Genomic DNA, 24,805 nt, shown 5'->3' on the forward strand with positions numbered 1-24,805 from the left:
CTGGACGGCTACGATAGATATGGAGGGTAAATGAATAAATCGGGTAACTTCAGAGCCTCTCAGATATTTATTGATCACATTCTACGTGCCAAGCGCTGTTCTAGACGTTTGGGAGGCCCTGGGGAAGCAGGTGCTAGAGGAGAGAGGGCTGGGGGAGGTCCGGCAAGGAGTCATCAGGAGCGGTGGGCGATTCGTGCTGTGGAAAGAACAGATCTCGGCAACGGGACGGGGCGGAGTGCAGGAGGTGCGCTTTTAAATGGGGTGGTGGGAAAGGTAAGGTGTCGCCCGAGTAGAGCGGGGACCCCTGTGGCTGCTTGGGGGGGGGGGACAGTGCTTGTGGCTACAGGGTGTCCGGAGACCATACGGGCAGGAGATCAGAGATAATGAGGTTTCCCTCTGAGGCGTGGGCTTCTCCTAGGAGTTGAGGGCTTTGAGCGGTTGGCGTGACTGGGAAGTTGGTTAACGGACTTGGTAGAGGTAACAGGAAGGAGACTGGGAGGGGATCAGGGAAAACCTCTGTGAGGAAGACGCATCCGAGGGAAAAGAAAGCAGGCAAACGGAGAGCAAGGAGAAGAGCCTTCCGGGCAGGAGCGGGCCAGGGAGAAAGGCCAGTGTCCCTGCGTGGTGAAGGCAGTAGTACCTGGAAGGGGGGCAGGTGGCAAATGGGATAAAGCTGTGAGGCCGGCAGGCACAGAGGCGGCGGGGCGGGCCAGGCCTAGGATCTGCGTTTATTTTCCCCTCAATTTACACGGTACCGTGGCCCTGGGCCCCCCACACCTCGGCCCCAATGCTGCCTTCTGGGGTGGCCTCGGCCTCCCCTTGCGGGGCTCCCATGAGCAGCGCGTCGTCTTCCTCCAGGAAGTCCCCGAGCTGGGCCAGCTGCCTGCGGATGAGATTGGTGGTGCGATGCACTTTACGCATGCGCCGGAGCAGGCCCAGCACCAGGATCCGGCTGCGCTCCTGACGCTGATTCCAGGCGTCGCGCAGCTCCCGGTAGCAGTTGTGGTGTGCACGCTCCGCGGGGCCGAGGGTGGCCCCACAGCCCAGTGGGCACTGCTGCTGGGCCCCACGTTGGCAGTGCTGCCGGTGCTCAGCCAGAGCCCCACGTGGCACCCGTGCCGTGCAGCCCTCGTTGGGGCAGGCCGTCGGCTCGAAAGGGCATGAGTCCTGGTGCCCCCTTCGATGGGCCAGGGGGCACGTCACCAAGCAGCCTGCTTCCGCGTTCTTGCACTGAGGGTGACAGAGAGCACAAAATGAGGCAAAACAGGTGGGACGTGGCCACCCAGCACTGGAGTAGCTTTACATAGAAACCTGCCCCCCCCCCAATCTATGACTTTCCTGTCCGGGGAGCCCACCAAGCTTTCCCGGCATCAATGATGTGGAGGGGGAAATAGTTGGGTAAATGTTTGGAGGTGGGAAGAATCTAGACCTCTGAGAGCAGGTGCACAGGGCTGAAGGCTTGAGGGACTGGGGTGTACATGGTGGGGCTGACCTGGCTGTTGCACAGAAGCCAAGTTTGTTTGTTTTTTAAAGCTCAGTTTCCTCATCGATAACAATTAGGGGACCGGGGTGATGGCCGTCAGAGAGGACACTTCATCCTCTAAAAATCTTGTATGATCCCCATTTTACAGTTGAGACCCTAAGGGCTCAAAAAGGTTAGGAAACTTGCTCAAAGTCACACAGCAAGTAAGTGGTAGAGATGGGACCCACACAGGCAGGACTGATGACCTTGAGGCTGCAATCAGCACTGCTAGACCAGAAACCCTGGGTTCTGAGGACAGGCCTCTCCTTACCCCCTCCCCTGGCGGGAGCGAGAAGGGTACTGGGAGCAGGTGCTTCAGGCTACCTTGACTTCCAGGCGGCCAATCGTCCTGCGGAGTTTATTTACGTGGACCATCTTTTTCCATTTCACCTCTTTCCTGCAGCACGGACAGGTCTTCTGTCTAGGAGGCAGGAATGGGTGGTGAAGAGTGTTGGGAGTTGGAAGGGACCAAGAGGCAGCAACACGCCTTCCCAGGTGGTCCCTTCTCTTGAGCTGGAAGAGTCCTGAGGGCTTCATGGGGACTCAGCTCTGAGGCTGGGGCCACGGGCTGTAAGTGCCACAGGGTGCGGGGACACACGTACTTTAGTGTCCTAGATTTGGGAGCTGATTCTTATGCCCACTCTGAAATAATGCTTGGCCCACCCTCCTCTCTGTTCTGGGCCACAGGAATGGACACAGCCCTGCCCTTGTCCTCCCATCCTCTTTGGTGCCCACTAGCACCTGGCTAGCCACCGTAGGATGCATTTCTTGCAGAAGATATGGCTGCATGGCAACCTCACCGGCCTCTTGAGAACGCCATGGCACACAGAGCACAGGAAGTTGCAGTCGGGAGGGCTGGCGAACAGGTTGAGATCATAGCCACCACTCTGCAAAGGCCAGGCCAAAATCAGGGACTGGCTGAACCAGGATCCAGCCACACACCCAGAGGGAAACCCCAGGACGGGGAGGTGGGCCATGAGAGCCCCAAGTGGAGTGATGGGTCAGCACCCACTTTGAGGGGGCAGCTGTGAGTCAAGACCAAGACTACCAGTCCCCAACTGGAGAAGCTGGCTTTGGCCTGGCGTTAGACCTGGCCAGAGCCCTCACAAAGGCTGCTTTCCTTGTCTTGTTTGGGAGCCTGTAACCCACTCTTCACCGTTGCTCAGAGTAAGGAATGGGGTCCAACTCTGGGGAGGTCTCGAATTAGGAACACATTTAAGGGCCAGAGGCAAAAGGGACCCAGTCTCACCATGATCTGTGTCCAGATGGTAGCTCCACTGACTCCCAGGGATCAGGAGTCTCCATTTCACAGCAGGAGTGGGCCGACCTCACAGTGGCATTGTCCAGCTCAGGCCAATCACAGCCCTGGATCAGGGCCCAATGGGATCCTGTACCATATGGCCTTTGCTCAGAGTGGAAGGATTAGGCAGTCTGGACCTGGGGCAGGTCCCTGAAGCCCATCTTGGGAGTGGCTGTCAGCTGACACCCGAGCAGCACTAGGCTGGGAACCAAACTTCTGATGACTGTTTCCCCAAAGCTGAGGCATTGGCAGGAATATAGGAATTGTTCCTTTCTCCCTTCTCGAATAGTGCTGTCCAGGCCAGATCTCCCAAGAACGCAGGGACTTTTGACTTTGACCCACCATCAGGTCTCTTAGGATCTAAGACTCATGGAACTAGCCGCAGAGTACAGATCAGGAAGATCTGGACGAGAGACCCATGTAACCTGTGGTGCCACCTTGGTGGGGAGCCTAGTCTGTGAGAAAGCCTTCCAGAACAGATAGGCTCTGACCACGTGGGCAGACCTTTGAGAAGACACTGGGAAATAATCTCCACCTGGGAAACCAGCATGTTCCCCATCTGAAACACGGAACCGGGAACTGCTCTTTCAGTAGCCCTGAGTACTGAGCTCACCAAATCCTATCCCAGGCCCTGTCCCCTCCTGAGAGCAGTAAGGGGCCAACGCAAGCCCTTGACCTGGGAATCGTACACTCTCATTCTTCTATCAACTTGCAGAAGAAAACCCAGTTATTTCACTGGCAAAAGCGTGTTTATTTGGGAGTAACCACTCAGAACGCACAAGCTACAGCGAAACCACAAGCAAGCCCCCAAGAGACAAAGCAAAGGAACTTTATTTCATTGAGAAAGAAGGCTGGGAGGGATCTTTTCACGGATCCAAGTCCACTGGAGAACTCAGGGTGATGCCTGAGCTGCGGGAGTAACCCCCACGTCCTTCCCTATCGGGGCCTGTAACTGATAGTGAGCCCCAGGGCTCCCCATCTGGCCTCCCAACTCCCCCTGGGGATGTTTCCCTTCATTGTCACCCTCGCCAGTGGACTGGTGGCCCAGCCCACTCCCCGCAAGCTCACAGATGCTTCGCTACTGTGGAAGAGATGCGGTATGGGACACACAGCGAGGCTTCTGGCCTGGTCCCGCCACCCACGGAGCGCCACGCAGGAGTCAGTGCAACCCCTGGGGCCCAAGTTGCACCCCTCCGTGGCATCCGACGCAAAACTGGGCCGGCCGGCAAGAGGACGTGTCGCAGGGCGCCCACACGTGCACAACTCAGACCAACAGCTCTACTGGGCGTTGGCGGCAGGGTTCCCCCCACCCCCAGCGGTCCTGGCGGCGTGGGCCTCACGGTCCGGACATCGGCGTCCTGCGGGCAGAACACGGGGTCAGGGGTCGGAGGCCAGAGCGCACGCGGGCAGGGGACGGCGGGGCCCGTGTCGGGGCCTGGGTTTCACCGGCCCACAGGGACGAGCGGGCGGTGAGCTGAGGCCCCCGGTGGCTCTGGGCGCCGAATCTCACCCGCGGCCACGGCCAAAGCCGCGGGTGATTTTCAACCAACGCCGACATCCCAACTACCACCCAGGGTCGCGCGGGCAGAGAGCGCGGGGCGCCAGGCGCTGACCTACCTCTCGGCGCCAGGCAGCGGGGCGGCAGCTGCACACGCGTTCAGGCTCGCTAGGCCGCAGGTGCGCAGGCGCACGCGGAGCGGGCGGGGGAAGCCGGGAGCGCGCGGCCTCCGCACTCATAAGCCCGTCGCGGACGCGCGCCTGGGGCGGGGCCGCCGAAATCTCGCGGCACTTGGCGTGGTATAAAGACTGGCTCCGGGGGGCCTTGTTCTTCCTCTCCGAGAGAACACGTGAGTGTGCGGCGTGGCCGGGGTGGGCGCTGCGAGTCCCGCGCAGGGGATCCGCGGCCGTCCGGCGGGGCTCGGTCCGGCGCGCTGGCGCTTCCGGGCGGGAGCCGTGGTCCCGGCAGACTGCATATGCCGGGGCCTCGCTGACCGACCCACTCTCGTTGTTCCTTTCAGCAAATGGCGGATGACGCCGGTGCTGCGGGAGGGCCCGGAGGGCCCGGGGGCCCTGGAATGGGAGGCCGCGGCGGTTTCCGCGGTGGCTTCGGCAGCGGCATCCGGGGCCGGGGCCGGGGCCGTGGTCGGGGCCGGGGCCGAGGCCGCGGAGCTCGCGGGGGCAAGGCCGAGGACAAGGAGGTAGGTGGGGCCCTCGCGGGAGACGGGCCCGGGGCGGCGCCGATCGGGGCACAGTGGTCACCGAGGCCTTGTTACGCAGTGGATCCCCGTCACCAAGCTGGGCCGCCTGGTCAAGGACATGAAGATCAAGTCCCTGGAGGAGATCTATCTCTTCTCCCTGCCCATCAAGGTAAGGCGGGGTCCTTGCCCCCGGTCCGGGGATGGCATCTGTGCCCGGGACGCAGACGGTGTGCGTGCGCGGGTGTCCTTTGTCTGCCGGGGGTGTTCCACTGAGAGGAGATGGGGAAGGCTGGGAAACCGGCGCGGGGACGCGGGTGGAGGTTCTCACGGGAGGTGTTCTAGGTGGCTCCTGGGCTTGTGCGGTAAGCGCCTGCGTGGCCGCGTCCTCACCCCGCAGGAGTCTGAGATCATCGACTTCTTCCTGGGAGCCTCCCTCAAGGACGAGGTCTTGAAGATCATGCCTGTGCAGAAGCAGACCCGCGCCGGCCAGCGGACCAGGTTCAAGGTACCTCAGCTCCCCTGGGTGCTCTGAGCTGCGTGTGCACGGGGCTCAGTGGGACTCTCTCAGCTCTGCACGGTCACACTTGATACCACGCGTGTGGCTTTCGTAATCGGGAGAGAGAGGAAGGATCTCCTCGGGACCTCCGAGTGGCCTCACAGTGGCCACCCTTTCCTCGAGGGGTGCCACAGATCCCGGGTGGTGGCGTGTGATGGCCGCGCTGGCCAGTGGACCACCTGCCACCTCAGGCTCTTCACAGGCATTCGTCGCCATCGGAGATTACAATGGACACGTCGGTTTGGGTGTCAAGTGCTCCAAGGAGGTAGCCACTGCCATCCGCGGAGCCATCATTCTGGCGAAGCTTTCCATCGTCCCTGTGCGGCGAGGCTACTGGGGGAACAAGATCGGCAAGCCCCACACTGTCCCGTGCAAGGTAGGCTTGGGGGGCAGTGAGCATCGGGGCCTGCGGTGGTGCAGACTCCCCGTGGATCATCTCCTGATCCCTTCACTCTCCAGGTGACTGGCCGCTGTGGCTCTGTGCTGGTGCGTCTCATCCCCGCCCCCAGAGGTACTGGCATTGTCTCGGCCCCTGTGCCCAAGAAACTGCTGATGATGGCCGGTATTGACGACTGCTACACCTCGGCCAGGGGCTGCACTGCCACCCTGGGGAACTTTGGTAGGTGGCTTTCACGGGGGCTGTGGCCTCTCTCAGCTCCGCTTAATCATACTCCGTGTGTGCTTGGCGTACTTCCACAGAGAGAGAGAGAGGAAGGCCCTCCTAATGCACGGCAGACTGGCCCCAAGTGGCCCCTCTGTTCCTAGGAGCGCAACATCTTCTGTCCGTACCTGGGGCGTTGTGTTTGTGAATCTGCCAACCTTTTCCTGTTTCTGTGTTCCAGCCAAGGCTACTTTCGATGCCATCTCCAAGACCTACAGCTATCTTACCCCTGATCTCTGGAAGGAGACTGTGTTCACCAAGTCTCCCTATCAGGTACTGCCTGCCCAGCCACCTCATTAGCCTTGATGAGTGCACAGGGTGCTGGGGTGTGGTTACAGCTAAAGCCTTGTTTCTCTTCTCTAGGAGTTCACGGACCATCTTGTGAAGACCCACACCAGAGTCTCTGTGCAGAGGACCCAGGCTCCAGCTGTGGCTACCACATAGTTTTATACAAGAAAAATAAAGTGAACTAAAGCTTGTTAACAGTGTCTTGTTTATTTTGCTTATGAGCTTAGTCGTAAGCTGGACATAAAGGGAGATGGAAGCAGTGGGGTCAGCAGATCCAAGTGGGGGACCGAAAGTGACACCAGGAACAGCTTTCTTACTTAAACTATTTATTTTAGTAGTATCGTTTCAGGAAGGTGCTCAAGGAGCTGCTTTAGGCAGCAGCAGCCTCTTTAGCCGCCTTTCTCTCAGCCAGCATCCGCTGCTTCTGCTTTGCCAGGCACTTCCTGGCAGAATAATGGGCTCCCAGGTCGTGATCTGGGAAGAGATGGGAGTGAAGTCATGGGCCAGTTACTTACTAGTGGGGAGGAAACAGTGATGACACTGAGCAGTAAAGGGACTTTGGGTATCAGGATTCTCTTAATACCCCCTCCCCCAGGGGCACCTGGGTGGCTCAGTGGGTTAAGCCTCTGCCTTTGGCTCAGGTCATGATCTCAGGGTCCTGGGATCGAGCCCCACATCAGGCTCTCTGTTCCGCAGGGAGCCTGCTTCCCCCTCTCTGCCTACTTGAGACAATCTGTCAAATAAATGAATAAAATACTAAAAAAAACCCGCCCCCTCCCCCAACCAACTGGCAAAATCTGGGCTATGATGTTGGGTTCAAGGATCAGGCTGGGGTGGGGGCTTGCTTACAGCGGTCCTGGTAAGCCTTGGCCACCTGGGTGAACTGCTCCAGCTCCTTGGCACAGTTCTGCCTGTAGCTCTCCCCTTCCCGCTGCTGACAGGCCTTCAGCCTTTCCTGGATAATGTTGACAATTTCTTGATCGACTTTACTGTGAAAAAAAAAAGGTTTATGAGAAATCCTTTCCCTGTATGCAGAGACAGTAGAATGAAGGCAAAACCTTAAGGCCCTGTTGTCTGGCCCCTCCACCCTCAGAATCTGGGCCAAACCCAGAAGATCTTGGCCCCTGACCACCATCCACGGTATCCCTGGGGGATGAGAGCCCAACAGGAGATGCTCATTGAGCAAGACTCTGTTTTTTCTTTCTTTTTTTTTTAAGGGATTTTATTTATTTGACAATGATCACATAAAACAGTGATCACAAATAGGCAGAGGGGCAGGCAGAGAGAGGGGGAAGCAGGCTTCCTGCCAAGCAGAGAGCCCGATTTGGGGCTCTATCCCAAGACCCTGAGATCATGGCCTGAGCCAAAGGCAGCGTCTAAACCCATGAAGCCACCCAGGCACCCCACGACTCTGTTTCTTAACTAAGAAAGGACACCCAAAGACAGGACATACTAGTCTCTTCTCCACTGCATTTCTGCTTCAAACATGCACAAGATATCCTTCTCCTGGCACTCGGTGATGTCTGGCACACGGCGGAACTCGCGGTGGTAGTAGTAATACCTGTTCTTCGCGTGCTGCCGCTCTATAAACTCTGTAAAGAGAAAACCCCAGACTCTAAAGGCCCCGTTGGTTTGGACAGGCCACAGTTAGAATGTGCTCTTAGCTCTGTTCTTTTTTCACAAGCCACGAAGGGGCAGACTGCCCAAACCTTTCTGGCTTTTACTAAGACTGCCAATTAGACTCTCAAAAAAATAGGTGTGGCTGGTAGTCCTGGGTTAGGTTAACCTAAACCCTAACCCTTCCTGGGAGCCAGGCACCATGTGTATTGTCCCAAGGGGTTAAGTCCCAGTACAGAGTACTGAGGCCCAGAGAGAATTCAGGATTCTGAACCCATGCTCTCCAAGCCCACACCTTTCTACGGGTCCTACCTCCCCAGAACACAGGGTCTGACCAGTAGGCAGAGGCCCCAAGGCAGTTCCGCTGCCACTAACCTTCTGGTCTCAACCTCCCCACCCAGAAATTGACAAGCTGGAACTAATGAAATCTCATTCCTCCAGACACATAAAACACTTTCTGAGAAAGAGTGGGTCTGTGGCTGGGTTGCTGAATGAACTCTGAAAGGAATGGAGGAGCGGCCGGCACTAGTGCCTGAGGGAGAGTGTGCTTGTGCTGTGGCCTCCACTGGGCCGGCTCAGCAACTGGGCAACCAAGAGCTGTTTTAAACACCCGCCTGGTTTGGATCGGAGACGGGGTCATCTGGACAGCCATTAGGAGGGAGCACACACGGGCTGCAAGTCACAGCACAGCACACCCAGGTTGCGGGGTCCTCGGGCAGCACCTGACCACCCCGGTCATTTTGCAGGCGTGCACAAGGCTGGAAGGGAAACCCTCCACACCGGTTTGCAGACCGCTTTCCGTGCAGGACGCAGGATGCAAAGCGGGCAGGCGGATGGAGCGTAGCCAGCCCCGGGCCAGACTGCGATCCGCAAACAGCCCCTAATATCTGGGCGAAGCCGGAGACCTGCGTGGAGGAAACGCAGTGAGCAGTCTTGGTGTGGGAGCGAGGGGCGTTCCTAAAGTGCACTGAAGGTGGGGGGCCGAGGGGCCCAAGGAGGCGACCAAGCCCACAAATGCGGACGGCGGGGGCTGGTCACGGGGGCGAAGCCCGGGGTGCAGCTGGGCATCCAGGTTGGGCGAAGGGGTGCGGAGAACGCCTAAGGGCGGCGAGGGGCCCTGGGGAGCGGCGAGGCCCGGATGGGGTCCGTACCTCTAACTAGGGTCACGGGCCGGTCCACGAGGAGGTCGAAGGCCTTCGTCAAATAGGTTATGGGGTTGGGCAGCGAGGTCTGAGGCGAGGGCGCCGGCGTGCGGCGCGGGGGCTCGGGGTACACGTCCTTGTCCCAGCTGTCCGGCATGGCGGCGGCGCGCGGGAGGGACCCACTGTCGGACACAGAGCCCCGGCCTCCGCCTGGATCCCACGGCCTAGGGCACCCGCCGCAGAGGACACCCTAGCGCGGCTGCGCCGGCGCGGGTAGTGGGGCGGGGGTGGGTGGTGCTGGTGCTCGCGACGCTTCATGGAACTTGTAGTTCTCCAGCCGCCGAGGAAGCCCTAGCGCGGCTGCGCCGGCGCGGGGAGTGGAGGTTGGGGGGAACGGGTACTCGCCAAGCTCCAGGAAACTAGTAGTTCGCCGGCCGCCGAGGACGCCCTAGCGCGGCTGCGCTGGCGCGGAGGCTGGGGGGGAGGGGGGGGAGGGGGAAATGGGGTCTCGCGAGGTTCCATGGAACTTGTAGTTCGCCCGCTGCTGAGGCTGCCTTAAGGCGGCTGCGCCTGAGCAGGGCGACCGCCGCTCGCGAAGCACCATGGGACTTGTAGTTTCCTCGGTCCGCCCAATGGTGGGCTGCTGCAGCTCTGAGCACGCTACCGCCCCTGTCTGCCTCCGAGTCGCGTCCTCTGCAGTCAAATGCTCTACCACTGAGCAATACCCCCTCTCCAAGTCGCGTCCTGTGGACTGGGCGCTGCTCTAGGCCCTTGGGATACTCTAATGAAGGAAGCCGAGGCCCCTGCTTGCATTCTTTTTTCTTTTGGCTTTGTTTTCTTCCTTCCTTCCTTTTTTTTTTTCTTTCTCCTGGTTACGTTCTTTTTTTTTTTTTTTTAAAGATTTTATTTTTATTTATTTGAGAGAGAGAGACAGTGAGAGAGCATGAGCGAGGAGAAGGTCAGAGAGCGAAGCAGACTCCCCATGGAGCTGGGAGCCTGATGTGGGACTCGATCCCGGGACTCCAGGATCACGCCCTGAGCCGGAGGCAGTCGTCCAACCAACGGCGCCACCCAGGCGTCCCTCCTGGTTACGTTCTAAGACAACACAGACACAGGAATAAATAAACCGTTCCTTCCGTTTCGCGGGTGTACGTGCACGTGGCAAGTGCAGCCGGGAGCAAGGTGGACACAGCTGGGCTCTTCTGGAGAGCTAAGGTCGCTGGAACAAGTAAATAACACAGCACCAACAAATAACACACGCTACCAAACGGCCCGCTCTTTTAGGAAGCCTTCCCGGAATTGCCCCTTCCTTGCAACCCTCTCTGGGCCCCACTATGTCTTCCAAGGCCTCTCATGGACCGGCTAATGCCAGTGAGCTTAGGGGTCCTGTCTGGGGCAGAGCAAGAGGCAGGGCTTGCCCTGGGGGCTCCTGGGAGCAGAGTGCTCTGGTCCGGCTCCCCTGGTTCTGCCCTGGCCCTGGGCACTGGTGTGCTCCCTGGGGCAGCTCCACTGACCAGGGCCCTGCTGACCACCCTGGGTGATCTTCATACCTGGCAGGGCCCCTGGCCAGTATCGGGGAGGGTGCTGGTCACTTCCTGCCTAGAAGCTGGGGCCAGGGCCACAGAGTCATCAACACTGTGGATGTACGGAATCAGTGATCGTAGAAATGTCAACTCCTGAAATCACGAACTGTTAGAAACACATGCTATCCAACGACAAAAGAACCTTTTTTTTTTTTTTTTAAATTTGACAGAGATTACAAGTAGGCAGAGAGGCAGCAGAGAGAGAGGGCGGGGTGGGGGGGGAAGCGTCTTGCCGCCAAGCAGAGAGCCTGATGCAGGGCTCTATCCCAGGACCCTGGGACCATGACCCAAGCCTAAGGCAGAGGCTTTAACCCACCGAGTCACCCAGGTGCCGCAAAAGAACCTTTTATAAAAGGTTATTTATTTATTTACTGATTTGAGAGAGAGAGTGGGAGTGGAGGGGGGCAGGAAGGGAGAGGGAGAAGTAGGTTCCCCGCTGACCGGTGATGCCAAGGTGGAGCCCGATCCCAGGACCCCGAGGTCACGACCGGACCTGAAGGCCAATGCTTCACCGAATGAGTCACCCAGATGCCCCTGATCAAAAGAATCTTAACATTGATAGGCCTACAACATTGGACTGAACAAGGGAACCCAACAGACCCGCCGCCACAGAGAACAGGGGAAAGCAGAGACCTGTGCTCAGGGAAAGCTCAAGGAAAGACCTGTGCTGGTCTGGCAGCTCTCCCCCGTACCAGGCAGCAGAGGGACTTGGAGATCATGTAGCAGAAGCGGGAGGAGGTGGCTGAGAGGGAGGAACCCACGCAGCTTGTGGCTCTGTGCCCCGCCCTCTGGTTCTTGGCGTGTGAGCCTGGAGTCAGTCCCACTGGCGCCGCATGTCCTGCAATGCGCCTGGGGTCCCACATGTGTGGCCCTCCCTTTGCCCTGAGTCTCCAGGCATCCTTCCCGGGCTTCCTCCCCTCAGACAGCCTCTGCCCCCCTGGGCCACTCCGGAGGCTGAGGGTTGCCCCTGGCCAGGGATTTTATTTTTGTGGGGTTTGGCCCAAAGTAATAAAAGTGGCTTTGAGAGTAACAAGAGCCCTAACATTTGAGTCACATAGATCTTAGCATCAGCGCCTCACAAACCCTCAGAGACATTTTAGGCCTGTAAAACTGATTCTCCAGGTTCACAACTTCAGAACCGTATAGACTCCTTGTTCTAGGATCACAGCTGTTAGCGCCCCTGCCCGCAGCGCCCCCACCCCCCACACCAGTTTGTGCAGCCCTGGCTCAGGGCTCTCAGGACAGGACAGGAGTTCCCTCTGCCTCACTGCCTGCCAACCAGGCCAGACCCTTGTCGCAGCAACCCTGGAAGAAGGCCCCTCCCCTGCTGGGGTTCCTTGACTGCTTAGCAGGCCAAGGTGTTCCTGTCCTGGGAGGGTAGCACAAGGCAGAAAGCAAAGTGGGTGTGAACCAGTCCCAGGGCCCTGAGGACAGGAGTGACACGCCTGGCCCCAGGTATCCCCACCCCGGGCTGCCCATCTGATGCCCCCTTGCGCCCCGCCCCAGGCCAGGCCAGGCCTGTCCTGGCACCGGAGCCCATGTCCGCCACGGGACATGACCAAGCTCCCCTGCCAGGGGCTAAATCTGGGAGCTGGCTGGCCACTCGGCCCTGCCACTTGGCCTCCGGCGCCTGTCAGGAGGCCCCTTCCCTTCCTGACCTACAGAGACCCACAGCCATGGTCAGTGGGCTGGGGGGCAAGAGCCAGCCGGCTTCCTGGGAGGGACGGGTGGGCTTCTGGAGTCTTTCCCAGCAGGGATGGGCCTGGGGCCAGTGGGGGTATAGGTGACTGAAGGGACCACAGGGGGCCCGAGCTCAGGTTGCCAGGCCTAGAATGGGCAGGAAATGGACAGATGGCAGTGGCCCCCTGTCCCTTTAGCCCACAGCCAGGGTGTGGGCCTGTCCCTGCTGGGCCCAGCAGGCTGAGCCCACTGAAGCAGGACGCTTGTGGGTGAGGAGAGCTTGGTCACGGCTCTGTCCCTAAGACACTGGCCCTGAGGCAACCTTCCGTCCTTTCCTGCGGACAGAGGGGGGCACCGAAGACCACCGGGGCCCATTCTGGGGTCCCTGACTCACTTCCCTGGGTCTGGGCTCGGGTCCCAATCAGCCACCCCCACCAGAGACACCCCAGCTCTGACCTCCCTCCCCTCCTGCTGCCAGTCCCACCGGAAGTTCTCTGCCCCTCGGCATGGACACCTGGGCTTCCTGCCCCACAAGAGGAGCCACCGGCACCGGGGCAAGGTGAAGACTTGGCCCCGGGACGACCCCAGCCGGCCGGTGCACCTCACGGCTTTCCTGGGCTACAAGGCGGGCATGACGCACACCGTCCGGGAGGTGCACAGGCCCGGGCTCAGTGAGTGGCTGCAGGGGGACCCATGGGGAGGGTGTGGGGCCTCCTTGACACGCCTGCCAGAGGATCTGGAGAGACTTCGGAGGCTAGGGGCTGGAGCTGGGGTCTAGGAGGGGAAGCAGCCCCAGAAAGGCAAGGTCCTGCCCAAGAGAGCCGCGGTCAGGGCACTGTCACTGAGCCCTGACCACTGTCCTTGCCCCCAGTTTACAGATGAGGAGATCAAGCGGTTAGGAAACTTGCTGGTTGCCCGGTTGGTAAGGGGAGGGGCTACGATCCAAAGACAGGTGCCCCATCTACTTTTTCTCTTCCCATCAGGGTGGGCTCACGTGTGGCTCTAAGGACGGAGACAGAGAGCTCCCATGCACCCTTCGCCCGGTTTCCTGATGGAAATAGCTTAGAAAACTATGGTAATAGGGTCACAACCGGGTTTCGACATGGATACGACCGGCCCATCCTGGTCAGGTTTCCCAGTCTGGGGCAGGTGAATCCATGCGTGCGCAGTGCCACGTGGTTCGGCCCCATGTGAATGCGCCACCACGGAACATTCCATCCCCCACGGGTCCTGCCTGTCACTTTTCTACAGCCAGCCAGCACTGTCCGGCCTCTTGGCAACTGTCCTGTTCTTCATCTCCCCTCATCTGTTTTTAATTTTTATGTATTTATTTATCTTTGTTAATTTATTTGACAGAGATCACAAGTAGGCAGAGAGGCAGGGAAAGCAGAATCCCTGTTGAGTAGAGAGCCCGACGCGGGGCTCAGTCCCAGGACCCTGAGATCATGACCCGAGCTGAAGGCAGAGGCTCAACCCACAGAGCCACCCAGGCGCCCCAATTTATGTATTTATTTTTGAGGATTTATTTATTTGCTTGAGAGAGAGAGAGCACACGTGCAAGTGGTGGGGAGAGCGGGAGAGGGAGGTGGGAAGAATCGCCTGCAGAGTCCCCAGCCTCAAGGGGCTCGAGATCTCACAACCCTGAGGTCATGACCTGAGCCGAGACCCAGAGTCAGATGCTCCACTGACTGAGCCACCCGGACGGCCCGTTCCTAATATACGCCAGAAATGTACACTTCTGCTTTGTATTAGTTTTGGTAATAACATCTACAAAATCATTGGCTTGGGACAAATTGTATGTGTTTTTCTAGAACTCATCCAATATACTCATAACTATTAAAATTAAAATTGTTGTATGAGCTCCACTGAGGAATCCTGGGCCCTACCCTTTGGGGGATGCTGCCCTGGCTGTGGGCTCTCTTAGCCCATTTCCAGATGATCTAGTGGGGAAACCAAGGCAGAGGCAGGTCAGGCCTTATCTGAGATCTCAGAGGCAGAGCGTAAACCACCGGAAGGGCCCTGACCATCACCTGCTCCATGCCCTGGGCGGGGCAGAGAGGGAAGGGTCAGGGGCTGGGGAGGCTGACGGCTGGAGGTCAGTGGGGGCCCTGAGGCCGCGGTGCTCCATCCTCCCTCGGGCAGGACAGGCTGTAGTTGGCTTTTTCCCATGGGTCCCGGATGCCTTCCTCCATGCTCCTGCCTCTGGGTCTCTTCTAGAAATTTCCAAGCGGGAGGAAGTGGAGGCAGTGACCATCGTGGAGACGCCCCCTCTGGTGGTGGTAGGTGTGGTCGGCTACGTAGCTACCCCTCGAGGCCTTCGGAGCTTTAAGACCATCTTTGCAGAGCACCTTAGTGACGAGTGCCGTCGCCGTTTCTACAAGGACTGGTGAGGGCAGCCCTCCGGCGGAGGCTGTGTGGTCTGGCCATCCCTCCATCCTGAGCGCGGTGCTGGAACAGTGGGTGTGGGTGGGCAGGAGCCGTGTCTGCAGGAATGCGTGTTTATGGGGAATTGCCTTCGCTTCAACAAGAGACATGTGCAAGGGGACTGGAGTAGAGATTGGGGTAGAGAAAGAGAGGAAGGAAGGGTTCTGATTTAGGATTACATTAAGGGACTAATTTGATGGACTGTCAGGGTTGGCTCGGAGCTTCCTAGCAGCCAGGGTGAGAAAGGGAAGGAGCCGCAGACAAGCTCTTCTCATCAGAAAGAAAGGCACTCTGGGGCCTCAGATCTTCCCTCGCACTAAGTCCTGAAAGGGAAGGCCCATCTGCCCAAGGAACCTCACAGATACCCCCGTCCTTACAGAGTTGGAGGCGCCCCTGTCCTGGCCCTCTGGGGGAGGTGACAGGTTTAGGGCCCTGAGCCAGGGTGGGCTGGATGACCACAGGAGAGGTGGCTGACCTCTTAGAGCCTCTTACATTGGGCCCCTCCATCTCAGACACCATCAGCCCGGGATAGCATCGGGGAAGAGGAGCGGTCCCCGTGTCCGCAGCTCAGAGACCACAGGGGTGGGGCTGGCAGTGGCCTACCTGGGAAAGGAAGGAGAGAGGAGGGAGGATGCCCTGTTATAAGAGCTCTACGCGGTGGGCTGTGTGGGCATGCGGGGCCCAGAGAGCCCTGGCGAGGTGCCCCTGGCTGGCCCCTTAAGTGTCTCCTGCTTGTGGTGCAGGCACAAGAGCAAGAAGAAAGCCTTCACCAAAGCCTGCAAGAGGTGGCGGGACGCCGACGGCAAGAAGCAGCTGCAGAAGGACTTTGCCGCCATGAAGAAGTACTGCAAGGTCATCCGTGTCATTGTCCACACTCAGGTCCGCCCGGCAGACTTGCCACGCCCTGGACCCCCCCCTCCTCCATCCCAGCTTCCAGGAACCCTGGCAAATGTCAGCCTAAAAATACCACAAGCCTGGGGCATGGGCCCAGAGGGCTGGGTGACCCGCGGTGCTGGCTGGCCTCCGCCCCAGGGATGGCATGCTGGGGGTCAGCGTGCTCTGAGGGCAGGCTCAACCAGGGCCCTCCCATTCCCTGAGAGGCCCGGATTTCCTGCCAAACGTCCCGGGTAGAGTGCCAGCAACCTCAGTTTGGGTCCTGGCCCAAGTGTGTACGTGAGCCAACATTCATACATGGGGTCCGGCTTGATTTCTGCTGATGAATTACTAACACGTCTGGCTTATTCTGGAACACCGCCTTGGTGTCTTGTCCTCAGGGAAGGCTTGCCTAGGCCTGCAGCAGCACCCCGCTCCCCCCTGCTGTTCCTGGTTATACGGTAACCAGGTCATGGTCATGTCTGTTTCCCTTGAGGGACTGGAGCTCCACGGGGGCAGGGACCCGGCTGCCAGCTCAAGGCTGCACCTCATATGCAGTAGGCACTCCATAAGTGCTTGCTGAGCACTAGGCCATGGCCGGTGTCCCTGCTTCCTCCCATGTGTCCCCTCAGCCGGTGCCTCACACAGCAGCAGCCAGAGATACCTAAACATACCAACCACCCTGAGTCACACCCTGCAGCTAGAATGAAGCCCAAGTTTCTCCCCACAAGACCTGCTCAGGCAGGCCCCTGCTCAACTCTGAGTTCATCCCGCACCACATTCCTCCTCGCTCGCCATGGTCCAGACACTCTGGTCTCCTCTCCACCCCTCCAACTCCCTGCCACAGGGCCTTTGCAAATGCGGTTTCCCATGCTTCCCAAAGTTTCAGATCTTCACTTAGTGGCTCCTTCTTCTTATTGGTGTCACATCAGCGGGGTCCTCTCTGACTGCCCTGTGTGCAAGGATTGTCCCCTCTGCCCCCACGGTTCCATTAGAATGCTCCGCCCTGTCCAAGAATTTACTCCATTTCGGTCTCCCAACTAAATAGTGGCTCCCTGAGGTCCAGGACCTTGCCTGCCTCATTCCGTGCTGTATCCCCCCAGTGGCTAGCACAGAACATAACGTAGAGCCAGACCCGAACTCTGGAACATCCATTGAAGGAATGCATGCAGGAAAGCCTGCTGGGAGTCACTAGCCAGTCACACCATGTCTGCAGGTGGGGGCTCTGAGCCTCTGGGAGCCGACCGGCTGTGCCATGTCCCGCAGATGAAGCTGCTGCCTTTCCGCCAGAAGAAGGCCCACATCATGGAGATCCAGCTGAATGGCGGCACAGTGGCTGAGAAGGTGGCCTGGGCCCAGGCCCGGCTAGAAAAGCAGATCCCGGTGCACAGTGTGTTCAGCCAAAGTGAGGTCATTGACGTCATCGCTGTCACCAAGGGCCGTGGTGTCAAAGGTGGGTCTGGATGGGGATGGTGGCTTCAGGAAGGCCCCTGGAGGGCGTGGAGGCTGGGCTGGCCTCTCAGCCACTAGCCGCCCCCCACCTTCTTCCTGCACCTCCTGCAGGGGTCACAAGCCGTTGGCACACCAAGAAACTGCCACGGAAGACCCACAAGGGGCTGCGCAAGGTGGCCTGCATCGGCGCCTGGCACCCTGCCCGCGTGGGTTGCTCCATCGCTCGGGCTGGGCAGAAAGGCTACCACCACCGCACAGAGCTCAACAAGAAGGTGTGTCCCCAGTCCTGGTGGTGGAGGGACACTCATGACCAGACCCCAGGGGGTGGGGTGTGTGACGCAGACACTGCCTGGTCCCCCGAAGGCTCTGAAATGCCCCTCCAGTGCCTGGGTCTAAGCACACATGCTGGTGGGGACAGACATCCCACTGACTCTGGAAGCCCCCTGCGATCTGCCACGTGCCCTGATCTTCTCCTGGCAGATCTACCGTATTGGCCGGGGGCTGCACAAGGAGGATGGGAAGGTGGTTAGGAACAATGCGTCCACCAGCTACGACGTGACGGACAAGTCCATTACACCACTGGTGAGCGGGCGGGGCACACATGCACGGGTAGGCACAGGTCATACTGGCCTGCCCCGGGAGCTCAGGGTCCAGAGAGCAGTGGCTTGGCAATGCAAGCCCGTGCTGCTCCCATTCCTCTGAGTCTTCCCCTGCAGACAGCTTCCTGTCCCACTGCTGTCAGGGGCTGTGGAGGGCAGCAGCTGCAGATGTGGCCTTGCACTCAGGCCACCTGGGTTCCAGTCGCTGAAGAAGTGTGTGGAGGGTTACATTGCAAGGATAGAGAAGGAGGGCCAGCGGTACCAGGCCCTGAAGGCCCATGCGGAGGAGAAGCTCCAACTGGAACTCCACGCCTGCACTGTGGAGCAGCTCCAGGGCCCGGAACAAGGGACTCCATGTCCCGGAGTCTCGGTTTCTCCCTCACTAAAATGTAGGTTGTGAAATGAGCTAAGGAAGGACTCAGAATAAGGCTCAGTTGCTGCCCTGATGAGGGACCCAGAGTGCTGCCCTGGGGCCAGGCTTGCAGCTGCTCCTAACCCAGCTGCTCCTTGAGGGGCCTGGATCCTGGCTGACTCAGCTTCCCACAGGGAGGCTTCCCGCACTATGGGGAGGTCAACAACGACTTCGTCATGCTGAAGGGTTGCATTGCTGGCACCAAGAAGCGGGTCATCACGCTGAGGAAGGTCAGCGCCTCTGTGGTGGGCTGGGGAGCAGGAGCCCCATGGGCCATGGGAAGGTTCTGGGGGCTGGCCTCCCTGTCCTGCACCTTGCTCAGAGGAGGGTGGGGATGGGAAGAGCAAAAAGGAGGGGTTCTGGCAGGAGCTGGGTGAGTGAGTCCTTCTTGGTGTGGACTGGGGGTGGTAGGAGGCGGTGGGTGAGGAACTTACATCTGGCTCTCGTCTCCCACGGACCCCCAGTCCCTGCTGGTGCACCACAGCCGCCGAGCCCTGGAGAACATCGAACTCAAGTTCATCGACACCACCTCCAAGTTTGGCCATGGCCGCTTCCAGACCGCCCAAGAGAAGAGGGTCTTCATGGTGAGCCCACCCACCCCTTGTCCTCCGGGGCTCAGCCCCCACAGCCCTCCTGCGCCAGAGTGGGGCAGCTGGAGCAGATGAAGGTCGGGGGGGGGGGGCGCCCCTGCGCTCATCCCCACCCGGGGGCCCGCAGCAGCCCCGCCCCCGCACGATTCGCGCAGGCAACAAAGCCGCAGCCCCGGGATCCCGGCCGGGGGCAGTGGCGCCGGCTAGACCTCAGTCGCTAGCGCCCCTCCGTCTCCCCCAACCCCCAACCAGGGTCCCCAGAAGAAGCATCTCGAGAAGGAAAAGCCGGAGACCTCGAAGGACCTGTAGGCGGCTTGCGACGGAGGGAGCCTGAAGGCAGCGCGGCGCCACCCCCGCCTGTCCCCGCTGTCTAATAAAGTGCGGAGGCGACTCTGCCCGCGTGTATCAGAGTGGGGAGCGCGGGAAGGCGGGTGGCCCGCGGGTGGCCCGGGACATGATCCAGGGCAGACGGGTTGCGGCCTGGCCCCGCCCCGGCCCGGCGCAGCTCAGCGGCGCCCCCTGGCGCTCGGGCGGGGCGGCAGTGTCGTAGGCGCCGCACCGGAGCCCTTGCCGGGAGATCTCGGGGGCGGGGCATCGGGGGCGGGGCCTGCGCCGAGTCTGGGCGTCTCTGATCGTGATTGGCCCTCTGGGGGCGGGGCCTCGGGCGGCAGTGTCGTAGGCGCCGCACCGGAGCCCTTGCCGGGAGATCTCGGGGGCGGGGCATCGGGGGCGGGGCCTGCGCCGAGTCTGGGCGTCTCTGATCGTGATTGGCCCTCTGGGGGCGGGGCCTCGGGGGAGCCCGGCAGGCTCCGGGCATTGATTGGTCCTCGGCTGGAGGGGCGGGACCCGGGCGCAGGCCTGGCTGTCGCGGGCCAGTGGCCTCGGGTAAGTCCGGGGGCAGACGCTGCGCTGTCCCGCTGGCGCCATGTCGTTCTGCAGCTTCTCCGGGGGCGAGATTTTCCAGAATCACTTTGAACCGGGTATGAGCTGTGACCTCCCGGGAGGACAGCGGGCGGGAGCGCGCATGGAGCGGCGGTGGAGCCCCGGGATCCCGGAAGGGCGGAGTTCACGGGGGGGGGGCGAGGGGGTGCGCGAGGACGGAGGGGCCTGGAGTCTGGAAGGTGGGGGTACCTGAGGGGAGGGGCGACCTAGGGAGCGGCGTCGCGGCCGGGCGGCGTGCGTGAACGAGGCGGTTTCCGGGAGGAACCCGTGGGGTCAGGGTGCTCGCCAGGGGTGACGCCGGTGGCGGGGGGGAGCTGGGGAGGATCGGGATTAGGAGCAGGATTTCAGGGGGACGCGACGGAGGCTCTTGTCCGAGGGCGCCCCCTGATGATGCCGCTGCCTTTCCCCCTCCCCTGTTCCTGGGATCCGACGTACCCCTCGGAAGCACAGAGCGTTCCTTTCGGAACGCCCACCTGGGTGCTTCCCCAGTCCGCTCAGGGCCCTGGGGTTGGGCAACCGGGACAGCCGCCAGGCCGCCAGGGCCAGTGAGGTTTAACCAGACAGCCTGAGTGGAGGTGGGGAGTAAAGGTGGGAGTGGTTTGGGACTCAGCCCTGGCCCCAGGCTTTGAGAGGCCCTGGCGTGTACCCTTTGAGGCTGTGCCGCTGCTAATGGACTAATTTGGTAAAAACATGCCCACAGCCAAGACTAAGCAGTGCTCTCCCTGGGGCAGGATCTGTTGGGTGTCAGCCCTCTAGGGGGCTGGGCTGTGACACTGAGCATCTGTGGATGTCAGCTGTGACCTAGAGCTCTCTGGGCAAATACCTCCCCTGGGCCCTTCTGGCTGTGGGACCGCAGTTGTCCTCAGGCCGCTCTGTGGAAATGAAGCTTCCTTCCACAGCAGCTCCCCAGCCCTCCTCGCTTCCTTCTCCACTTGCTGGCAAAGGCTGAGTGGTTGACGGACTCTGGGAAGGGCTGTCCTCAGGAGGGGCTATGGGTGCTGGGCACTCCTGTAGGGGGTTCAGGGGGTTAGGCATGTGCCTTAAGCTTGGGTTATGATCTCACGGTTCTGGGATCGAGTCTCGCAGGTTTCCCACGGAGCAAAGAGCCGGTTTGCTCCGTGGGAAGCCTGCTTCTCCCTCTCCCTCTGCTTGTCGCTCTCTCTGACAAACAAACAAACAAATAAATAAATAAATAAAACTGGAAAGGGGCGCCTGACTGGCTCAGCCGGTAGAGAGGGTGACTCTTGATCTCCGGGTCATGAGTTCAAGCCCCGCAGTGGACATGGGCTCCTGCCCACTTAAAACAGCGAGACTAAAATGGGAAGGTGTACATCACAGGACCGCTGATGAGAGCCAATGAGCTGAGTGAAAAGCGGCTCTCCTGGGCTAGGCACATTGCTAAGGAGCACTGGGCGTGGTGTGTCCCCACAGAACAAGGCCTGGGCTGGGGGCAGGTGGGGGTGTGGGGAGGACGTGCAGGCCACCCTGCAGACGGGCATAGTACTCTGTTCTCCTAGGCCTGAGGATTCGGCAGCTCACCCCAAAGACGCTGGAGCCAACGTGTGTGCCTTGGCCTTTTCTTCTGCCCCCAGGTGTCTATGTGTGCGCCAAGTGTGGCTACGAGCTCTTCTCCAGTCGCTCGAAGTACGCACACTCATCCCCGTGGCCCGCCTTCACTGAGACCATTCACGCCGATAGCGTGGCCAAGCGTCCAGAGCACAACTCTCCTGATGCCCTAAAGGTGAGGGCTGCAGTGGGGTGGTGGTGGGGGTCTGGGCCAGGGAGAGCCTGAGGGCTGGTCATTCCTTCCTTCTTTGTGTTCCCCCCACAGCTCTAGGGGCTCAGAGTCATCCACTCCAGGCCTCCGGTTTTAGCCAGGCGAGCTGTACCCCCAGACTTCTGGGAGAGCCTGGGGCCCCGATGGAAACGGGGAGTCAGGACCGCTTTCCTGCGTAGGCTGCAGGATGGAGGCTGACCGCTCCCGCCTGCAGTTACTTTGGGACATGGGTGTGGGGAGGACGCCGTCTGTTGGTGGCAGGAGGGGCCATTGCATGGTTGTTTTGTGGTCTTTCCAGGTGTCCTGTGGCAGGTGTGGGAACGGGCTAGGCCATGAGTTCCTGAATGATGGCCCCAAGCCGGGGCAGTCCCGCTTCTGAATATTTAGCAGCTCGCTGAAGTTCATCCCGAAAGGTGAGCTCGCCTTCTGGCCGCTGGACACAGGCCTGTTGACATTTTAGAAGCCCAGGGGCGGGAAGCACACTCTTCTCACCCACTGACAGTGACAGCTCATGGGGGCCCCAAAGCACACGGCCCAGGAGCTGCCCACGGCCACCCCAGAGGGTGGCTTCAGGGCAAGGACAAGGGGGCAGGTGTCCTGATTGATCACATGTGCCCCAAAAAGGGGCATCTGACAGTGGATGTGGTGAAGGGGTTTTCTGAGGGGGCAGGCAGGGCTGGGCGGAGGCTGAGGGTAGGGCTGTGTGGCCACGAGCTTGCTGCTTAGCCTCTCTGAGCGGTCCCCCTCCTCTGCTCAGTGGCTGGGCTCACAGAGCCCCCTTCACGGGCCAGCGTGAAGGCACCTGTGTTGACGTGGTGCCCGGGGGCCTGGCAAGCAGTGAGCGCTCGGCTGTGTGCCCCTGTGGGCTATGCACTCACTCACTACAGGTCTCTCCCAGTCTCTGCAAAAGAGCGGTCCTGCGAAACTTTTTGCAGAATGGTGTCAAGTGAAGGGCATCTCCCGCACAAGGTCCCCTTGTGCCACAACACTTTTGTACAAGATCTTATACGTTAGCACCTGTTCTCATGAACTGAAAGAAACCCAAAGAGGTTTTTCACTCAGAAGGAAAGTGTTGCCTTACTAATGTTGGAAATGTGTGTGTAGCAGGAATGAAACGTAAAAGCAAAGCGGCCTAACCCAACCTTTGGGAAATTAGGGCTCTGTGTGCTAGCAGTTTGTTGGGGCAGCTGTTTCCTTGTGAGTCTGATCCCTGGGGAGGTGGGGGGAATGAGGGGGTCTGTCAGGCTGGCGAAGACAGGGTGAGATGTAATTTGGTCCTATAGTGGTTAGTATTCTTTGTCTTGCAGAGGAAGGAGAGACTGGGCTCTCCTGGAGATCTTAGGGAACAAAGCAGGGCACACAGCTTCCCCCAAGCTGGGTGCCTGGGTCCTCCCAGGGTCCTCCCAGCTGCCCTGTCCTGCCAGGAGTGGGCTGGCTAGCTCGTGGGATGGCGTCTGATCCCATTGCTACATGATGTAGCAATGGCTTGTGTTTCTCTTTCTCCCTTCTTTCTTTTAGGCAAAGGAACTTCTGGCTCTCAGGAACCATAGGCACACAGCACATACCCATTCCAGAGGGACACTGCCCTGTGGTCATGCTCTGGCCATCCCACCTTGGAATTGGAACCCCAGACATTCAGACAGGGGAGGGGGCTGGCTGAAGCCTCAGGAGGTCTTGGCCCTGTGCAGGTTGTCTTTAAGAAGAGCACTGGGTTGCCACGATGGCCATAGCCTGCTGCTGGGATGGGCTGGAGGGCCCCGCTGTGGGCTCGCCTTAGCCTCCCACTTATACGGGAGTCTCAGAGAGGTGGACTCTAAGCCTAGCTTGCCCTTGAATGACGGCACACCCCACCTTCTCTTCTCCACAGCCCATTGCCCTCTCCCTGCCTGTCTGGACTCACCTCCATGGGACCCAATTCTGAGATGGGCTCTGGCTCTCACCAAAGCTTGCGTCCCTCTCCCCCAGGCCATGTGGGGAGACAGAATGCAGAGGGAGGTGGCCCTTGCCGGCTGCCCCAGCTCCGGTCACTACATGATTCACTCTGGTTAAACCCTTCCAGGCAGCCAGAGTGGTGATGACCCGTGACCTGCTGGGGAGTGGGCCCAGGGGACGGGCCTTGGCCTCTCAGTTTTGAGAGAAGAAGTCCCCCACCCCGTTCTGCATCCGGGTGGGTCCCCCTTGCCTCACTCCGTCTTAGGAAAGTGGCTGTTGCCCCATTACTTTGATTGTGCAAGGCTAGGGTCAGGAGCTCGGAGCCTGGAGCTCCTGCCTCCCCAAGAAGCCGCGGCTTCTTGCACACGCCCGGGAGGTCTGTGATGCCAAAGGCTGTCCCATCTGAGCTCCCCCCTGGGGCTGTCCGGGATCAATAAACAAATGGACCCTGGGTCTGTGTCTTCATTCCCACCAGGCATTCTAGGACACCTCATTTCGCATGTTCCACAGATATTTACTGAGCAGGGGGAGCCTGCTGCTGGGGATGCAGCCCTGGGACACATAGGCCTCCCCGCCCCGCACGGCCTTCCGGCGTGTTCGAGGAGACCACAAGTTCCCGTCCCGTGATGGTCCAGGGCCTGAATAGCCACACCAGAGCCATGATGCGGGACTGCATGGGGGGCGATGACGGGGCTAGTGTTTTGGCCTCCTGGTTGGGGAGGAGGACGCCGAGGGGCAGATCATCTCAGCTCAGGAGTGACAGGTGAGAGAAGCAAGAAGGGAGACGCCCTGAAAGGGCGACAGATGCGTGCCCCTGCGGGGGGGGTCAGAATTCCTTGGACAAATCCCAGAAAGTGTAAGAATGGGTATTAAGGGGTGGGTTGATGGTGAAAGGAAGATAAAGTTGGATCAGGCTGAATTTATTGGTAGAGGCTCACCAAGCAGAGGTGGGAGGTTTAATGGTGCTGCTCAGGGGACGAGAGGGAGCTTGAGCCTTTGGTTGCTCGGTTGGCTGAGACATGACCTGGAAGGTGGCCTGCGCTAAAGGGAGGGGATGTGCCAGCACTGCCTTGCTTAGATGGAGGGAGGGTCCAAAGGCTTAGGGAGATGGGAGCATCAGAGCAGATCTATCCGTGAAAACCCACTCCCTGACCTCCGGGTCCAGAGGACACACCTTTCACCATGATTATGAAGAAGCCCCAGCATCTTCTCGAGGCCAGAAATTACGTACAGGACTGCCAGCGAGCTGGGAAAACA

General features: G+C 59.8%; 5 protein-coding genes and 3 non-coding genes across 8 annotated transcripts; 5 read left to right on the top strand and 3 right to left on the bottom strand.

Annotated features, from left to right (window-relative positions):
* Positions 1–64: 64 nt before the first annotated feature.
* On the bottom strand, positions 65–4,521 carry RNF151 (ring finger protein 151). Its single transcript, XM_044233322.1, is given in 6 exon segments — positions 65–774; positions 776–1,230; positions 1,847–1,943; positions 2,264–2,409; positions 2,772–2,910; positions 4,440–4,521. Coding segments are annotated over 5 exon segments (747 nt in total). The 5' UTR covers positions 2,775–2,910; positions 4,440–4,521; the 3' UTR covers positions 65–728.
* On the bottom strand, positions 4,246–4,372 carry LOC122896196. The gene has a single exon (XR_006382374.1). It is a non-coding gene; the product is annotated as a small nucleolar RNA ACA64 (small nucleolar RNA).
* Positions 4,522–4,828: 307 nt separating the features above from the next.
* Positions 4,829–6,720, top strand: RPS2 (ribosomal protein S2). The gene is made up of 7 exons (XM_044234237.1): positions 4,829–5,020; positions 5,100–5,189; positions 5,418–5,525; positions 5,779–5,952; positions 6,036–6,195; positions 6,419–6,510; positions 6,601–6,720. Exons 1-7 carry the CDS (start codon positions 4,844–4,846, stop codon positions 6,679–6,681), a joined length of 882 nt encoding a protein of 293 aa, XP_044090172.1. The 5' UTR covers positions 4,829–4,843; the 3' UTR covers positions 6,682–6,720.
* Positions 5,579–5,712, top strand: LOC122896229. Its single transcript, XR_006382389.1, has one exon. It is a non-coding gene; the product is annotated as a small nucleolar RNA SNORA64/SNORA10 family (small nucleolar RNA).
* LOC122896230 lies at positions 6,222–6,354 on the top strand. The gene has a single exon (XR_006382390.1). It is a non-coding gene; the product is annotated as a small nucleolar RNA SNORA64/SNORA10 family (small nucleolar RNA).
* On the bottom strand, positions 6,714–9,536 carry NDUFB10 (NADH:ubiquinone oxidoreductase subunit B10). Its single transcript, XM_044234239.1, has 4 exons — positions 9,294–9,536; positions 7,979–8,117; positions 7,375–7,514; positions 6,714–6,999 (listed from the first exon to the last, which is right to left on the bottom strand). The coding sequence occupies exons 1-4, from the start codon at positions 9,439–9,441 to the stop codon at positions 6,896–6,898; spliced, it is 531 nt and encodes a 176-aa protein (XP_044090174.1). The 5' UTR covers positions 9,442–9,536; the 3' UTR covers positions 6,714–6,895.
* Positions 9,537–13,075: 3,539 nt separating this feature from the next.
* RPL3L (ribosomal protein L3 like) lies at positions 13,076–21,508 on the top strand. The gene is made up of 10 exons (XM_044234238.1): positions 13,076–13,218; positions 14,765–14,933; positions 15,715–15,850; positions 17,111–17,297; positions 17,408–17,568; positions 17,777–17,878; positions 18,442–18,537; positions 18,772–18,891; positions 19,150–19,275; positions 21,432–21,508. The coding sequence occupies exons 1-9, from the start codon at positions 13,179–13,181 to the stop codon at positions 19,204–19,206; spliced, it is 1,068 nt and encodes a 355-aa protein (XP_044090173.1). The 5' UTR covers positions 13,076–13,178; the 3' UTR covers positions 19,207–19,275; positions 21,432–21,508.
* Positions 19,757–23,999, top strand: MSRB1 (methionine sulfoxide reductase B1). The gene is made up of 4 exons (XM_044234240.1): positions 19,757–19,877; positions 21,432–21,580; positions 21,915–22,029; positions 23,135–23,999. The coding sequence occupies exons 1-4, from the start codon at positions 19,823–19,825 to the stop codon at positions 23,164–23,166; spliced, it is 351 nt and encodes a 116-aa protein (XP_044090175.1). The 5' UTR covers positions 19,757–19,822; the 3' UTR covers positions 23,167–23,999.
* Positions 24,000–24,805: the final 806 nt, after the last annotated feature.

This window comes from Neovison vison, chromosome 14, assembly GCF_020171115.1.
Source record: "Neovison vison isolate M4711 chromosome 14, ASM_NN_V1, whole genome shotgun sequence".
In the NCBI taxonomy this organism is placed as follows: Eukaryota; Metazoa; Chordata; class Mammalia; order Carnivora; family Mustelidae; genus Neogale; species Neogale vison.

What these genes read in the sequence shown, in the direction of transcription:
- RPL3L (XM_044234238.1), top strand. Translation starts at nt 13,179, where the DNA reads ATGACGCACACCGTCCGGGAGGTGCACAGGCCCGGGCTCA. An exon ending in GCACAGAGCTCAACAAGAAG is followed by an intron (nt 17,569 to 17,776) that starts GTGTGTCCCCAG and finishes TTCTCCTGGCAG; the next exon opens with ATCTACCGTATTGGCCGGGG. An exon ending in GGGTCATCACGCTGAGGAAG is followed by an intron (nt 18,538 to 18,771) that starts GTCAGCGCCTCT and finishes ACGGACCCCCAG; the next exon opens with TCCCTGCTGGTGCACCACAG.
- RPS2 (XM_044234237.1), top strand. Translation starts at nt 4,844, where the DNA reads ATGGCGGATGACGCCGGTGCTGCGGGAGGGCCCGGAGGGCCCGGGGGC. An exon ending in TGCCACCCTGGGGAACTTTG is followed by an intron (nt 6,196 to 6,418) that starts GTAGGTGGCTTT and finishes TCTGTGTTCCAG; the next exon opens with CCAAGGCTACTTTCGATGCC. An exon ending in TCACCAAGTCTCCCTATCAG is followed by an intron (nt 6,511 to 6,600) that starts GTACTGCCTGCC and finishes TCTCTTCTCTAG; the next exon opens with GAGTTCACGGACCATCTTGT.
- NDUFB10 (XM_044234239.1), bottom strand. Translation starts at nt 9,441, where the DNA reads ATGCCGGACAGCTGGGACAAGGACGTGTACCCCGAGCCCCCGCGCCGC. An exon ending in GCCCGTGACCCTAGTTAGAG is followed by an intron (nt 8,118 to 9,293) that starts GTACGGACCCCA and finishes TTCTCTTTACAG; the next exon opens with AGTTTATAGAGCGGCAGCAC. An exon ending in CAAGGCTTACCAGGACCGCT is followed by an intron (nt 7,000 to 7,374) that starts GTAAGCAAGCCC and finishes ATCTCTTCCCAG; the next exon opens with ATCACGACCTGGGAGCCCAT.